The 15,489-nt window shown below is 45.9% G+C and overlaps 1 protein-coding gene across 2 annotated transcripts in view; it reads left to right on the top strand.

The window, feature by feature from the left end:
• LOC120986586 (very-long-chain 3-oxoacyl-CoA reductase-B-like) overlaps positions 1-15,489 on the top strand; it is an 83,011-nt gene that overhangs the window by 52,624 nt on the left and 14,898 nt on the right. For both annotated transcript variants that reach the window (XM_040415248.1, XM_040415247.1), the window contains one exon: positions 2,099-2,248. In XM_040415248.1, the coding sequence (XP_040271182.1) occupies positions 2,099-2,248 (150 nt within the window). The remainder of the gene's footprint in view (positions 1-2,098; positions 2,249-15,489) is intronic.

Raw genomic sequence — 15,489 nt, 5'->3', positions numbered from 1 at the left:
AGCTTGGCCTTACAGCCCTATGACTTTACGATTCATTATCGCCCAGGCAAGCAAAACGGGAATGCCGATGGATTGTCACGCCAAACGGATTTAACCTCGGACTAAAAGCTCTGAACCCGTCAACCCTACTGGACCAGGAAAGGTCCAACCGAGTTGCCGGAGCAGGGAGAAAAAGGGGGGCCATTGTGAAGGACTTTTATGCAATTGCCTATATGCTTCAGTTTGATTCTCTCCCTGCTATTTTGAGGACTATATTGTTCGGTTCCAAGTGTCAAGAATGAATGTATTCGTGTACCGGACAATGATGTTGAGATTATGTTTGTATGTGGGATAGAAAGTACTTGTGTGAAATTGTTAAGAATTGTAAATGTTCTGGCCAGCAGATAATTGAGCTGTGTGTATTGGTAAAACTCAATTATCTAGCCTGGCCCAGAGGAGGAGTTTTTGCTGCATAAATTGTGAGTTCTGTGTACCAGTAAATCAGTCTTGTTCCAGCATTAAGTTGACTCATGTGTGGATTATTCGGCGATTCCAGGGATATTCCTACTCGTGGAATATTGGGTGATTTTCTTTTATGGGAAGAAGGGAATGCTTGACGAGGATATTTTCTACTACCGTCACAATACATAACTCAGCAGACTGTATCACACAGGACAGGATTAGATACACAGCTCAGCAGACAGTATCACACAGGATAGGATTAGATACACAGCTCAGCAGACTGTATCACACAGGACAGGATTAGATACATAGCTCAGCAGACAGTATCACACATGATAGGATTAGATACACAGCTCAGCAGACTGTTTTACACAGGATAGGATTAGATACACGGCTCAGCAGACAGTATCACACAGGGTAGGATTAGATACACAGCTCAGCAGACAGTATCACACAGGACAGGATTAGATACACAGCTCAGCAGACAGTATCACACAGGATAGGATTAGATACACAGCTCAGCAGACAGTATCACACAGGATAGGATTAGATACACAGCTCAGCAGACAGTATCACACAGGATAGGATTAGATACACAGCTCAGCAGACAGTATCACACAGGATAGGATTAGATACACAGCTCAGCAGACAGTATCACACAGGATAGGATTAGATACACAGCTCAGCAGACAGTATCACACAGGATAGAATTAGATACACAGCTCAGCAGACAGTATCACACAGGATAGGATTAGATACACAGCTCAGCAGACAGTATCACACAGGATAGGATTAGATACACGGCTCAGCAGACAGTATCACACAGGATAGGATTAGATACACAGCTCAGCAGACAGTATCACACATGATAGGATTAGATACACAGCTCAGCAGACTGTTTCACACAGGATAGGATTAGATACACGGCTCAGCAGACAGTATCACACAGGATAGGATTAGATACACGGCTCAGCAGACATTATCACACAGGATAGGATTAGATACACAGCTCAGCAGACAGTATCACACAGGGTAGGATTAGATACACAGCTCAGCAGACAGTATCACACATAATAGGATTAGATACACAGCTCAGCAGACAGTATCACACAGGACAGGATTAGATACACGGCTCAGCAGGCAATATCACACAGGATAGGATTAGATACACAGCTCAGCAGACAGTATCACACAGGATAGGATTAGATACACAGCTCAGCAGACAGTATCGCACAGGACAGGATTAGATACACGGCTCAGCAGGCAATATCACACAGGATAGGATTAGATACACAGCTCAGCAGACAGTATCACACAGGATAGGATTAGATACACAGCTCAGCAGACAGTATCGCACAGGACAGGATTAGATACACGGCTCAGCAGACAGTATCACACATGATAGGATTAGATACACCGCTCAGCAGACAGTATCACACAGGATAGGATTAGATACATAGCTCAGCAGACAGTATCACACAGGATAGGATTAGATACACGGCTCAGCAGACAGTATCACACAGGATAGGATTAGATACACAGCTCAGCAGACAGTATCACACAGGATAGGATTAGATACACAGCTCAGCAGACAGTATCACACAGGATAGGATTAGATACACCATTGATAATGGCTTGCCTTCTTGTGTGCCCACAGTCTGTGATGCCCCTTATGGTTTCCACCAACATGACGGAGAATGTACCGAATAATATTCTTATGAAGACTGCAGAGGATTTTGCCAGGGAGGCGCTGAACACAGTGGGGTACACCCATCGCACCAGTGGCTGCCTCTCCCATTCAATTCAGGTAATGAATTCAGAGTGCAGTTTGGGAGGTGACTAGAGGATTCGGTGGAAGTTGAGTCATTGAGTCCTCAGTCATCGGCTTAAGTGATAGCGGATACAGGTGTATTTGTGCTTTATGAGCATTAAAGGGGTTGTCCAAGACTAATGAAGACCCCCCCCCCCAGGGTGGCTGACCCGCTGTGGAGATCATACTTACCTGGTCTCCTCCTCTGGGATCAGTCTCTGTCACTCCCGGGACGGCTCTTCCTCTCACTTAATCGCTGAAGTCAACATCCCATTGACAGAGATTGATTTATGTTTAAATCTAACAAATCAAATAGTAGAACAAGCATCCCATGAGGTCATGCAGGACCCATATAGATGTAAGCCGTGTACTGGGGTGAAGTCACGAACGAGGAAAGCAACTCCACCACCAGCTTTTTCCAAAACAGAATTTTACTTAAATGTGGCAATAAACACAACCACAAATGTTGGAAAAATACACTCAATTTACATACACCCTTGTGCTGCACAGCGCGGCGCCCTCCGATGGATGCAGGAGGAAAGTGCAGTAATTTACAACTAAACTACAACACCTACCCTGTTATTACCCTAAAAACAAAAATAACTGTATGGGTGTATGGTAATGGCTAGCCTGCGGTGCAGCACAACGGCTTACATTCTTACAATGCTCTAAAGTATTCCCCCTCCCATAACTGGTCCTGTAGCACATGCCTGAGTATTCCTTCTGAGCAAAACGCCAGCCTGGCTTGAGTTTGTGGGAAGTTTATCAGCTCTCCAATGTGCAATGTCACTTTAAGTTATGGAGTCCTTGAAATGAACAGTAGTAACACTTGTGGCCTGACACAAACAGAGACCCTAACTACGGTAACTAACTACAGGCCTGGTCTCAGTCTCTAGGCGCCAATACTGTAATGAGGTGCGTGCACGATCTTACCGACCTGGGTCTGCTCTGCATCCACTGGTGACTCTGAATAGAACAAATGTCTCTCCAACAAGCATGCGGTCCTGCAGTGTATGTTTCTTTGTTTCTCTGCTCTCATCAGCGTTCCTGGCAGCAATCCTCCTTCCTCTGGACAGGATCAGAGTCTTGGACACGATCAGCTTCACTTAGCTGCAGCTCTGGTCACTGAGGGATGCTCTCACACCTGGATGTCATCAGATTCTCTGCTCACACAGCTCCTTAGTAGTGTTGATCGCGAATATTCTAATCGCAAATTTTTAGCGCGAATATCGGCACTACGAGAATTCGTGAAGATGTAGAATACAGTGCTATATATTCGTAATCGCGAATATTCTAGATTTATTTCTCATCAGTAACCTCCCTTCTTGCTTGTGGGCCAATGAGAAGGCTGCAATATCTTTGTCTGAGCTTAGCAGCATTCCTAGCAACCAGTAGGAAAGTTGCCTATAAGAACCTCCCCAGCAGCCATTTTCTGCAGTTTTTTTGCAGTTCTGAGAGAAAGAGCAGTGACATTGCTGTGCTCTGTGCTTTCATCTGGATCCTATTCCTTATCCAATTACATTAGATAGTTAGCTTATATATATATATATAATACAGATAGTTAGTGGGAGATAGTGTAGGTTAGATAGTGATATAGTGTAGCTGATAGGTTCCAGTGCAGGGTGTTAGGTAGTGTGATAGGTTCTGCTGTCCATACATACATGCTACAGACATAGTGCTGTGATGTCACAACAATACTTAATGCACCAATCACTAATAAGTACTCAGACCTGATAAAATGTGATGGTGTATGTATTGCGCAAAAAATATGAGCATCATTAGTGCTGATTTGCGCAATCGTGAAAATAATGACTGGAGATGACGAATTTTAGAATTCGCGAATTTATTACAAATATTATGCAAAAAAATCACGAAATATCGCGAAAACAAATATTGCCATTGCCGCTCATCACCATCCCTTAGTTTCACCTCCCTCTAAGGTGGCTGCTCTATCCTTCTCTTCTCGCTAGACTTTTTGTAAACCCCACCTCTCTCATGAATATGGAGATATATGTGCAGTCTGTAGATGTGTTTAGGAAATAGCGGCATCTTGTGGCCAAACAGCAGGATGTCAGTCCAGAACATTTAATTTAATCTACACAAACAGTGTTCAGACAAGGAGAGATGTTTCCCCATCTCACATGCCACCCCATTAGAGTGTCAAACTCGGCAAGCCTCCCCATACAAACTCATCCTGGGCATAAGGGCACACCAGCATTGGGCCTCGTTGACCTTCGTAGAGTAATAGGCTCAGAAGCACTGGAGATGTCAGGCACATTTAATGGGAGAGGGGCTCCTGACTGCTTGCCATGGCTGGAGCCTCTGTGGGTACAGGGGCAGGGACAACACACCATTCCTCCTCTTCCTCTAAGGGTATTTCCTCTGTACTCTGAGCAGGAGGAGGCAAGTTTTGTGTGGGCCCCCAAGTCCCTATTGGCTCTACCTCATAGACTAGGATTGCAGGGTCTACCCTCCTCTTCACCGTGTATGGGACCACCTCCCACTGCCCACCCAACTTCCCAGACAGCCGCTTGGCTTTGACCATCACTCGATCACCCGGGGCATAGCCATGCCTCTGCACTGGTCTTGGGTTAGGGTGTACCACTTGTCCCAGGCGCTCCCCCACAATCTTGTGGATCTCTCTCATCCGGCGGCGGTGCTCTTGCACCCATGCGGTGGTATTTCTCGGTGGTGGCTCCATCGGATCGGGCATTTGGAGATCTTCAATCTCATGTCCGGCTCTCCCAAACATGAGCATATGTGGGGAGTATCCAGTGGTACTGAGTACCCTGTTGTTATAGGCCCACATCAGTTTAGGTAGGTACTCGGGCCACCGATCCTTTTGGCTGTCCTCCAGAGTCTGCATTATCTGGAGCAAGGTGCGGTTGAACCGCTCGCACTCCCCATTTCCCTGGGGGTGGTGCAGGAACGTTCGATCCCATACAGTTGGTACAACTCATTCATTAGAGTACCCTGAAAACATGCCTCCTGGTCCGAATGTGCAGCGACCGGGCCGCAGGGGCAACATGTGAGCTACTGTGGTCCAATGGGGGTAGTAGTTCTTTGCACTCACGGTAAGCAGAGCCTCCCTGGGCCGGTGTGCAGTGAAGGGGAAGACAGCACTAAATCCTCCGGGGCACTCTCTAGTACAGGGATCACCAGCCAGATGGTAGTTTAGGTGCCCTTGATAGTATAGGTGTTTTGTGTGATATGGAGGCTGGGACCCCAGGATTTTTGTGACGCCAGCACCGTTAGGTGCAAAGGTTGGTGGTATAAAGGATGAGAAATCGATGATAGTAAAACAGTTGAACTTTACTTAAGCAGTATGGTGAAGCAATAGTGTAGATATTGGTCCAGCTGTATTCCTTATTACAGGCTTGGCAATTGTAATGTGAGGAGTTTTCCCTTCTTTCTATATGTATCTATACTTTGTCCACTGTTTAGCCTTCAGGTACTGGATATAATAACTCTTACTGGTCAATAGCAATCCACAGGGCGGCTCCTTAATGGCAGGCATCAATCTTCTGCTGCATTCTTTGGAAAGGATGCTCACTGAAGAATTAAGGTCTACTATTCTGACTCTGATTGTTGTAATAGCGATTTATCCCTAGTGAGACCTATATGCCTGGCCTGTATAAGCAGATATAATCACTACGGAAAATCCTTATCAGATAGCTTGAACTCACCAACACCGAGTTTATCCATGTAAGTTACTTTATTCTGTAAGCCAGATAACAGAGTACAGCAGAACAGATGGATTCCGGTATTGTGCGGTCAAAGGATGATGCTTTTGTAAGCGTACATGAGAATACATGTGTACCTGTACATATGGCTGAGCAGTAACAAGATACAGGAAGTGAGGTACACAGAAGGAGGGGTGGAGCAATGAAATGAATCACAGATATCACGAACCAGAAAAACAAGTGCATTACCAAAAACGGCCACTAGATGGGTGCATATAACCAAATATAGAATATCATATGAATTAAACTATTTAGATTTTAACTGAGTAGCAGCACACTCCCCGTCTGGCATTGAAAATGTCACTATTTAAACCATAACAGTAGTTATATAATTGCAAATAAACAACAGTGCAATTTGCTTGATGTCTAAGGACCTTAAAAACATAAAGAGAACAGACATATAATGCAACAACTAAAAGGCAAGGTTTCAAGTGTAACAAGTAAAGTTCAAACACTTCTTGCTTAAAGTTTCAGGCAGGATTAAGCAGCCTAAGCAAATAGGTTCATTCTCCAAAGGGCAAGAGCAGAATAAGATCCGTGATAGGCCTGATGAAAGTCTTTACAGTCCCTTGTCTTGCAACTTTCACCCCCACCTTGCGTACCTTACCATCATCACTAGGAACGCTCTTCACAATAAGTCATATAGGCCACTCGATTCTTTCGGCTTGCTGGTCCTTGAGCAGAATGAGATCTCCAACTTATATGTTAGGGCCCTGTCATTGCCATTTTCTGCGTCCTTGCAGAGGGGAAAGATACTCCATCTTCCAACGATTCCAGAAGCAGTTGGCAAGGTTTTGTACTCGCTTCCATTGATCATAGCACAGATTTCCATCTTTAAAGTTTCCAGGTGGAACAGGAAAGGACCCAAGCTTCTGGGTAAGCAGGATAGCTGGGGTAAGGATAGTTGGGTTCTCTGGATCCTTGTCAGGTTCTAGAAGACCGAATACATCAGCCGTGGTCTCTTCTGTGTGATCCAGAAGGAATTCAGGACCTGTTAACCAGGAATAATTTGCAAATACACTTGCAGACACTGGCCTAGTAGCATGATCTGCAGGATTAATTTCAGATAGGACATACTGCCATTATTCAGGTGTTAGATGATTTCCTGATTCTTTCTACACCGTTGCTGACGTAGACATAGAAACGTTTAGTCTGGTTGTATATGTAGCCCAGAACAACCTTACTGTCTGTGTAGAATTTGGTGTCATCATCTGAATGTCTAGCTTGCGTTATATATGAAATCTGCAATTTCTACAGCTAGCACAGTCCCACAAAGTTCAAGCCTAGGAATTGTGTGCTCAGGCTTAGGTGCTAACTTAGCTTTCCCAAACAGAAACCCTATGTGGGTTTGATTAGAAGAGTCTCTCATCTTGAGGTAGGCAACAGCCGCTATGGCCTCAGTAGATGCGTCTGAGAAGATGTAAAGCTCTTTTCTCTGGCTCGTAGCAAGGGAAGCTGAGGTGTAGCAGCGTGGTATATGGATTCCATCTAAGGCGTGTAGAGATTGCTTCCAGGACTCCCACTTTGAAAGCTTGTCAGATGGCAGTGGAGCATCCCAATCTTTAAGAGACTCTGAGAGCTGTCTAAGTAAGGCTTTACCTTGTATGGTGATGGGAGCCACAAATCCCATTGGATCGTATAGGCTGTTTACCACTGACAGAACACCACGCTTGGTAAATGGCTTGTCTGTAGAGCTGACTTGAAAGCTAAAAGTGTCCTTTAATAAGTCCCACCATAGGCCCAGACTTCCCTGTATAGGTGGCATGTCCATTCCCAGATTTAAGTCCTTAAACCCTGTGGCATGATCACCAGGTTGAAAGGCTTTCATAACAGCAACACTATTTGAGGCAATTTTGTGTAGTCTGAGGTTAGCTTCAGAAAGCATACCTTGTGTCCTTTGGAGCAGGTCTATGGCTTCTTTGTCTGAAGGTACAGACTTAAGTCCATCATCAACATAAAAGTCTCTCTAAACGAAGTGTCGAGCATCCGCGCCATACTCCTTTTCTCCATCAATGGCAGTCCTTCGTAAACCGTATGTTGCAACAGCAGGTGAGGGACTATTTCCGAAAACATGTACTTTCATGCGGTATTCAATAATCTTATTGTCCATGTTGTTGTCACGGTGCCACAGAAACCTGAGCAAGTTCCTATGATCTTCGCGTACAATGAAGCAATGAAACATCTGTTCAGTATCAGCAGTTATGGCAACTGGTTCTCTTCTAAATCTCATAAGTTGGTTAGATTCGGGCCAGTGAGAAGAACATCGTTTAGGGATATACCTTGATGCTTGGCACTAGAGTCAAATACTATCCTGATTTGTTAGCTTACGTGGATGATGCACTCTGAAGAAAGGCAGATACCAGCACTCATCATGTCTTTGAAGTGGTGGCGCTGGTCCGACGTGATCATTGTCAAAGATCCTTTTCATAAAGGCGATGAAATGGTCCTTCATTTCAGGCCTGTTCCTTAGTGTTCGTTGAAGTGAGGTGAATCTGGATAAAGCCTGTTCACGATTGGTCGGGAGTTTGGCCCTTGTAGTAGGAAGAGGTAATGGTGCAACCCAGCTGTTATACTAATCCAGAAATAATTCCTTATCCACTATTTTGATGAATTCTCTGTCTTCAAATGACAAGGCTATTTTGTTGTCCTCACTTGTAATACAAAACACTGTGGTACCTAGGTTGCCATCACAAAAGACAGGAGTAACATCAGGTACTTGGATGATGTCAAGAAGCTTCTCCTTTACTTCATAATGGTGAGGGCACTGTTTGAAGTGGGATGCACGTCCGTTTCCCAACACGTAAGTCTTGAAGGAGTAGATCTCAGATGGCGTACACATCCTGTCCAAGCATACATCGCCCACTATTACCCAGCCTAGGTCAAGTCTTTGTGCATAAGGGGCGTTGTCAGGCCCATTGCACTAATCGCGTACTTTATGTACTCTGAGAATGTCCCTTCCTAACAGGACTAAGATTTCAGCACTCTTGTCCTTTGCAGGAATCTCATCAACAAGGTGCCTTAAATGAGGATGTTGATATGCGGCTTCTGGAGTGGGAATCTCTTAACTTTCGTCTGGTATCTGGTCGCACTCGACTAACGTTGGTAGTTGTATGCCCTCTTCCTCGTTGATATGAGACACCATGAATACATCAACCCTTCTGTTGAAGGTCTCAACACGACCAGAACAGGTTCTGAGAGTATATGGTGTTGCGTGACCCTCTATGCCAAAGATCTCAAAGAATTTAGGCTTAACCAGGGATCTGGGTCTTAGACGATTAGGGTCTTTATCTCTGTCATCCACAATGCCCTGATCAGAAGGTGAGGTTTGAAGGGTGAGATGTCTGTCCTTTTAACAGATATTGCTCTATTTAAGTCTCTACGTTTAGCTGCTGTGTTATTATACCTTGATGATGGTGAGGATGTAGCAGGCAGGTTGGGTTCACTGAAGCTAAAGCTGGGATAGTTTCTTATCCAGGCTTGATCACTAATGAACCTGCAGAAGTATGAGAATGGAGGGAAGGATACATTATAGTCTCTTTTGTATCTTGAGCCCTGTTGTGCCCATTTCTCTTGTAGGCCGTATGGCAGTTTAGACACCACTGGGTTGACAACATGAGCGGTGTCCAAGAAGCTTAGTCCAGGTAGACGTGGGTCAGTCTTTGCCAACTCTAGCTCCATGAGGAGGTCACTTAGATCTTGGAGCTTGCGATAGTCTTTGTTCCCTATTTTTGGGAAGTTTTCCAGTCTCTTGAATAGAGCGCTTTCTATGGCTTCAGAGCTACCATAGGCTTGCACAAGTCTTGCCCATGCAGCAACAAGACCTGCATCTGGGTGATCAACATATACTGTTCTGAGTCTTTTAACATGACCTGCAGATTCTGGTCCCAGCCACTTTATGAGCAAATCAAGTACTTCCTTAGCAGTAAGGTTGAGATCGGCAATAGTAGCCTTGAAGGTTAATCTCTGGACAGTCGTCAAACCTTGAGAGGCTGGTGTTAATGAGCTCATGGCGTACCATGTATCTGGCAAAGTCATTTATGTCTGGTCTCTCACTCCTTGGTGTCAAAGTAACTTGTGGAACCCCTTGGGTGTGAAAGTTCTCTGGTGATGTAGGGTGAGGTTTACCAGTGTAAAATGATGGTGCATGAGCGTTTAACTGTGGTGTAGTCTCTAAGGCTTGTGCTGGCTTTTGTTTGAGTTGCGGCTTATCACTGGAAGTCACCTTGTTATTGACATGAGTTGATCCGGTTTGCTGCATAGATGTACTTGCGTTGTAGACTTGAAGAGGCTCAGACATATAGAGCTGAGAGGTCTCTGCGCTGAGAGTCAGAACAGTGTTAATAGGAGGTACAGGAGATGAATCTGTATCTTTGCAGATGTTATGCTTTAGAACGTATTCACTGGTGCGTTCAGCTGGATCTTCCAGTTCTACTGGTATAAGGCAGTCTGAATTAGTACTTTGTCCCATTGCTTGTTCAAGGACTTTCAGCCTTGCTAGGGATGCTGCTTCCTCCTCTTCCATTTGCAGAATCTTTATTTGTGAATCTGCCTCTGCTTGGAGAGCTTTGCTTTGAGCTTCCATCTTGGCTTGTTGAGCTGCCATCTCTGCTTGTTGAGCTGCCCTTTGAGCTTCCATCTCTGCTTGACGATCTGCCATCTCCGCTTGTTGAGCTGCCCTTTGAGCTTCCATCTCTGCTTGACGAGCTGCCATCTCTGCTTGATGAGCTGCCGTTTGACCTTCCATCTATGCTTGCTTTCTTGTAAAGGAGCTTTGCGCCTTTTTGGATTCGGCATCAGCGCGGGCCTCTATTAACTTATCGCTTAATGTTGATCTTCTGGAACTAGAGGATCTGGAAGAAAGTGCAGTGCGCTTGGTTGTGGTGGATCTGTGAGAGCTGGTCTCCTGCAGTTGAGTAATGCAGAGTTCTGCCTAAAACTTAGCATTTTGCACTGCGAGATCCCTTTGTTGGTTCAGTGCATCAGTCCTGGTCAGTTCTGCTGAAGAATCCTCTATATTAGACTCCTGCAAGAAGGCTGAGTATTTTGCGAAAAATGGTACTGTCTCTTTAAGAAGACGAACAGCAGCTTAGACAGGTGAGGTCAGGGGCGTACATAGAAATTATTGGGCCCCATAGCAAGAATCTGAATTGGGCCCCTTAACCCCGCCCACTACCTTGGCCCATCCCACCTCCTGCCCTGGCTCCTCCCCTGCCACACCCCCATTTGCCAATAAAGAAATGTATACATGACCTACTGAGGACTCCAGAATAACGCAAACCGGACGGATCCGTTATGCAGGCCCTAGACTTCTATTATGACAGAATGAATAATGGAATGCCTATAAAGCTGCCTATAAAGGCATTCAGTTATGCATTCCATCATGGAATTGCATTATGGTCCATGGTAACGGAATCCATAATACAATTCACTATTTACCACCAAACGAAGCGTGAACGAATTTTAAAATATGAAATTTGCTCATCTCTAATTATGAACAGACTGGGGACGACTAATGCTGGCGGTTTTATTTGTGTTTTTGAGGTGACAGGTTCCCTTTAACAGCAAGCAGAGTTCATGGGGGGGCGAGGGGGGTGGCACATTCCTGAGTCCTCTATGAGCCTACAGTACCGCCCACCCCCACAGGAACTCTGCTTGTTGCTGCCCTCAGAAAGTCCTATACATGAAGTTCTGGACCTGGAACATTTTATACAGTCTCTATTAGCACTAGCGTAATTAGAAATGACTGGGCCCCACAGGAAATTTTTGAACGGGCCCCACAGGAAATTTTTGAATTGCCCCCCTCCCAGCTGTCCGGCACCTCTGACCAGCAGAGACACTTGACTTCCCTAATACAGTCCAATTATCGTCCAATAGACAAGTCATGGAAATATAGAAAGTATACTGTACTAACCAGAAGACCTTTATTCTTACCTTTACTGTCAAAATATCATACTACAGTATACATATATTTCCATGACTTGTCTTTTGGATGATAATTAGAATTTGGACTGTATTAGGGAAGAAGTCAAGTGTCTCTGCCGGTCAGAGGTGCCAAACAGCTGGGGGGGGCCCGTTCAAAAATTTCCTGTGGGGCCCACTGCCCAGTCATTTCTAGTTACGCCAGTGCTAAGAGACTGTTATTAGTACAGACTGTTATTAGTACACTACAGACATTTTTTTCATTAATGATCCCGGTTGTAAAGATAGTCCTACTGTGTGGACGACGGCTGGCAGTGGCACAGGTCCGGACTGGCTGTGAGATGATGGTTTTGGGTGGCACTGGCGTCTGTCGCGGCCGGGCAGCACAACTCACTCTAAAGTTCTTCCATGCCGGGTGCGCGCCTGCTGCCTGCACTGGCTGGGCCAATCAGCAGCAGGATCTTAACACACTGCTAATGCTGATTGGCCCAGTATGTGAAGCAGTGCAGGCGCAGCAGACGCACGAGCCGAGGGAGCGCGGCTGGGTCCTAGGGAGTGCACAGTGAGTCAATGAGAAGTCAGACGGGGGGGGGGGTATTATCGGCGGCGCTGGGAGCCAATTATAAGTGTGCAGACAGACCGCCTCTGAGCCTGCAGTGAGCGCAGTTGCAGGGGGCGGGGCCTTCCGAGCGCTCCGGGCCCCCCGGTGCCGCGGGCCCCATAGCAGTGGCATACCCTGCCTCTATTGGCGGTACGCCACTGGGTGAGGTAATACAGTGCAATGTAGAGAAACAGTTTTGAACATTCACTTGAAGTGCAGTAAGCTTGTGCGACCATGTGCTTTCACAAGATGGCGGATGGCACTGAGCTTGATTGCAGATTAGGCACACACATATACACAGCAGGCTGTAGGAATTCTATGCATCTTTTGACTATTCTGACTCCGATTGTTGTAATAGCGATTTATCCCTAGTGAGTCCTCTATGCCTGGCCTGTATAAGCAGATATAATCACTGCGGACAATCCTTATTAGATAGCTTGAACTCACCAACACCGAGTTTATCCGTGTAAGTTGCTTTATTCTGTAAGCCAGATAACAGAGTACAGCAGAACAGATGGATTCCGGTATTGTGTTGTCAAAAGATGATGCTTTTGTAAGCGTACATGAGAATACATGTGTACCTGTGCATATGTCTGGAGCAGTATGAAGAAACAGGAAGTGAGGTACACAGGAGAAGGGGTGGAGCAATGAAATGAATCACAGATATCACGAACCAGAAAAACAAGTGCATTACCAAAAACAGCCACTAGATGGGAGCATATAACCAAATATAGAATATCATATGAATTAAACTATTTAGATTTTAACAGCGTAGCAGCACATCTACTATGTCCATAGAGGCATGTGGTAAAGGATAACTTTGCGCATTAATCATCTGGATGTGCCCAGGTACTTTTAGGTTTCTCCTGGTCACTGTTGTTTGTGACGTCCATTGGCTAAATTAGCTCTAACTTCCACTAGACTATCTCTATACCAGACGTAGACTCACTGGTCTGTGCTATGCTGCTGTAATACTGTCTTTGTTCTTGGTGCTCCCTTGGCCTAGCCAGAGCCAAGAGGCTATATTTGGAGCTACATGGTGGACTAGACTGATTCTGCTCCTCTCACTAGCAACTCTCCTCTATCACCAACTTCCTCTCTCTTCCTTAGCAAAACCCCAAACTACAGTCCTGATCAAAAGTTTAAGACCACTTGAAAAATGGCAAAAAATCTTATGTATCATGGCTGGATCTTAACAAGGTTCCAAGTAGAGCTTCAACATGCAACAAGAAGAAATGGGAGTGAGACAAAACATTTTTTGAGCATTCAATTTAATGAAAACAACGAATAAACTGAAACAGGCTGTTTTTCAGCTGATCCAAAGTTTAGGACCACATGCCTTTAAAAGGCCAAATCTTTGCAAAGATGTGGATTCATTGTCATTTTCTGTCAGGTAGTCACACGTTGTGATGGCAAAGGCAAAAAAACTCACCCTTTTTGAACGTGGTCGGGTTGTTGAACTGCATAAGCAGGGTCTCTCACAGCGCGCCATCGCTGCTGAGGTGGGACGCAGTAAGACAGTCATTTGGAATTAAGATACATATATATATATATATATGAGTGCTGCCATCACCACCTAGGGGCGAATAGATGTAATGACCTCTAACAACCTGTTAATAGGAATTACAGTGATATACAGAAATACATTAGATACATATATGAAAAGTTTGAAGTGCCCACGTCCATCACTGAGTGGGACACTGCAAATGTATCCTCCGTGGACACCCGAACACCTGTATAAAGTATTTGCAGACAGCTTCAGCGGCAGACTCTGCCATCTGGTCTCTGGTGGGTACAGCCACTGCATACTTAGTGAAATGATCTGTCATGACTAAACAGTATCAGTGTCCCGAGGTAGAGTACCCAATCTGTACATAATCGATCATAAGGAGCTGTAGAGACGCTGGGGTTCGGATGGCCTGGACAGGAGCCCGCTGTTCAGTACTCTTACCCAGCACACAGGGCCGACACTTAAGACATGCCTCGGCCACTATATCTGCCAAATCTGGACAGTATACCAGCTGTTGGAGCCACTTAAATGTTTTATCGCTCCCAAAATGGGCACCCCTCTCATGGGCTTCCCGGGCAGCCTCCGGTCCCAATGACATGGGGATGACAATCTGTCGCCAGTACTGCAACTCTGATTGCAAGTTTGTGGTCCGACACAGGAGGCCCTGGGTAACAGTAAGCTTATCCCACTGCCTCAACTACTTTTGGCCCTCTGAAGTCAGACGGGCCCGCTCTTCTGGCCGAGGCCAGATCTTGTTCTGGACCCATACTTTCACTTTCCACAGTTCCGGGCAGTCATTCTGGATGATCTCCCTATCAGCCAACTTCTTTCCCAGCACCATTGGCATCGCGGATGCCACCCCACTTGAATGTGCCACGTCCTGGAACATGGGTAAATGACCAAGGTCAGGAATTTGTGTCCTCTAACTCCTCATCGGCACTATGAGCCGACAACCCCACAGGGACTCGGGAGAGTGCGTCGGCGTTGCCGTTGTACCTACCTGACCGGGACTTGATGCGGTATTGGTACTTAGAAAGGCGAGCCAACCCCCTCTGCTCAAGCGCACCGAGCTTGGCATTCTCCAGATGTGCTAACGGGTTGTTGTCTGTCATCATGGTCACCTCTGCACCTGTCAGGTACTCTTCAAACCTTTCGGTCATGGCCCACACCAGTGACAGTAGTTCCAATTTAAAGGAGCTGTAGTTGTCAGGGTTGTACGCTGACTCCCTCGGAGACCGGCTGCCATAGGCATTGATTCTCTCACGTCCATCCTGGATTTGGGATGGACCATGTAGACTTCCGTCAGTGTACAGCAGGAATGGGGTGTCGAACCGCGCATAAGCCAGAATCGGGGCACTTGTCAGTTCCTCCTTCACTGCTTCAAATGCCTCTTGTTGCCAGGGTCCATATTTGGGATGATTCTTCGCCCCCCCCCCCCCCCCCCCCCCCCCCCGCAGTGCCCCTT

Source organism: Bufo bufo, chromosome 1 (genome assembly GCF_905171765.1).
Source record: "Bufo bufo chromosome 1, aBufBuf1.1, whole genome shotgun sequence".
NCBI classification, from domain to species: Eukaryota; Metazoa; Chordata; class Amphibia; order Anura; family Bufonidae; genus Bufo; species Bufo bufo.
Note: the sequence above shows the minus strand (reverse complement) of the source record. Positions and strands in the feature narration are given on the sequence as shown.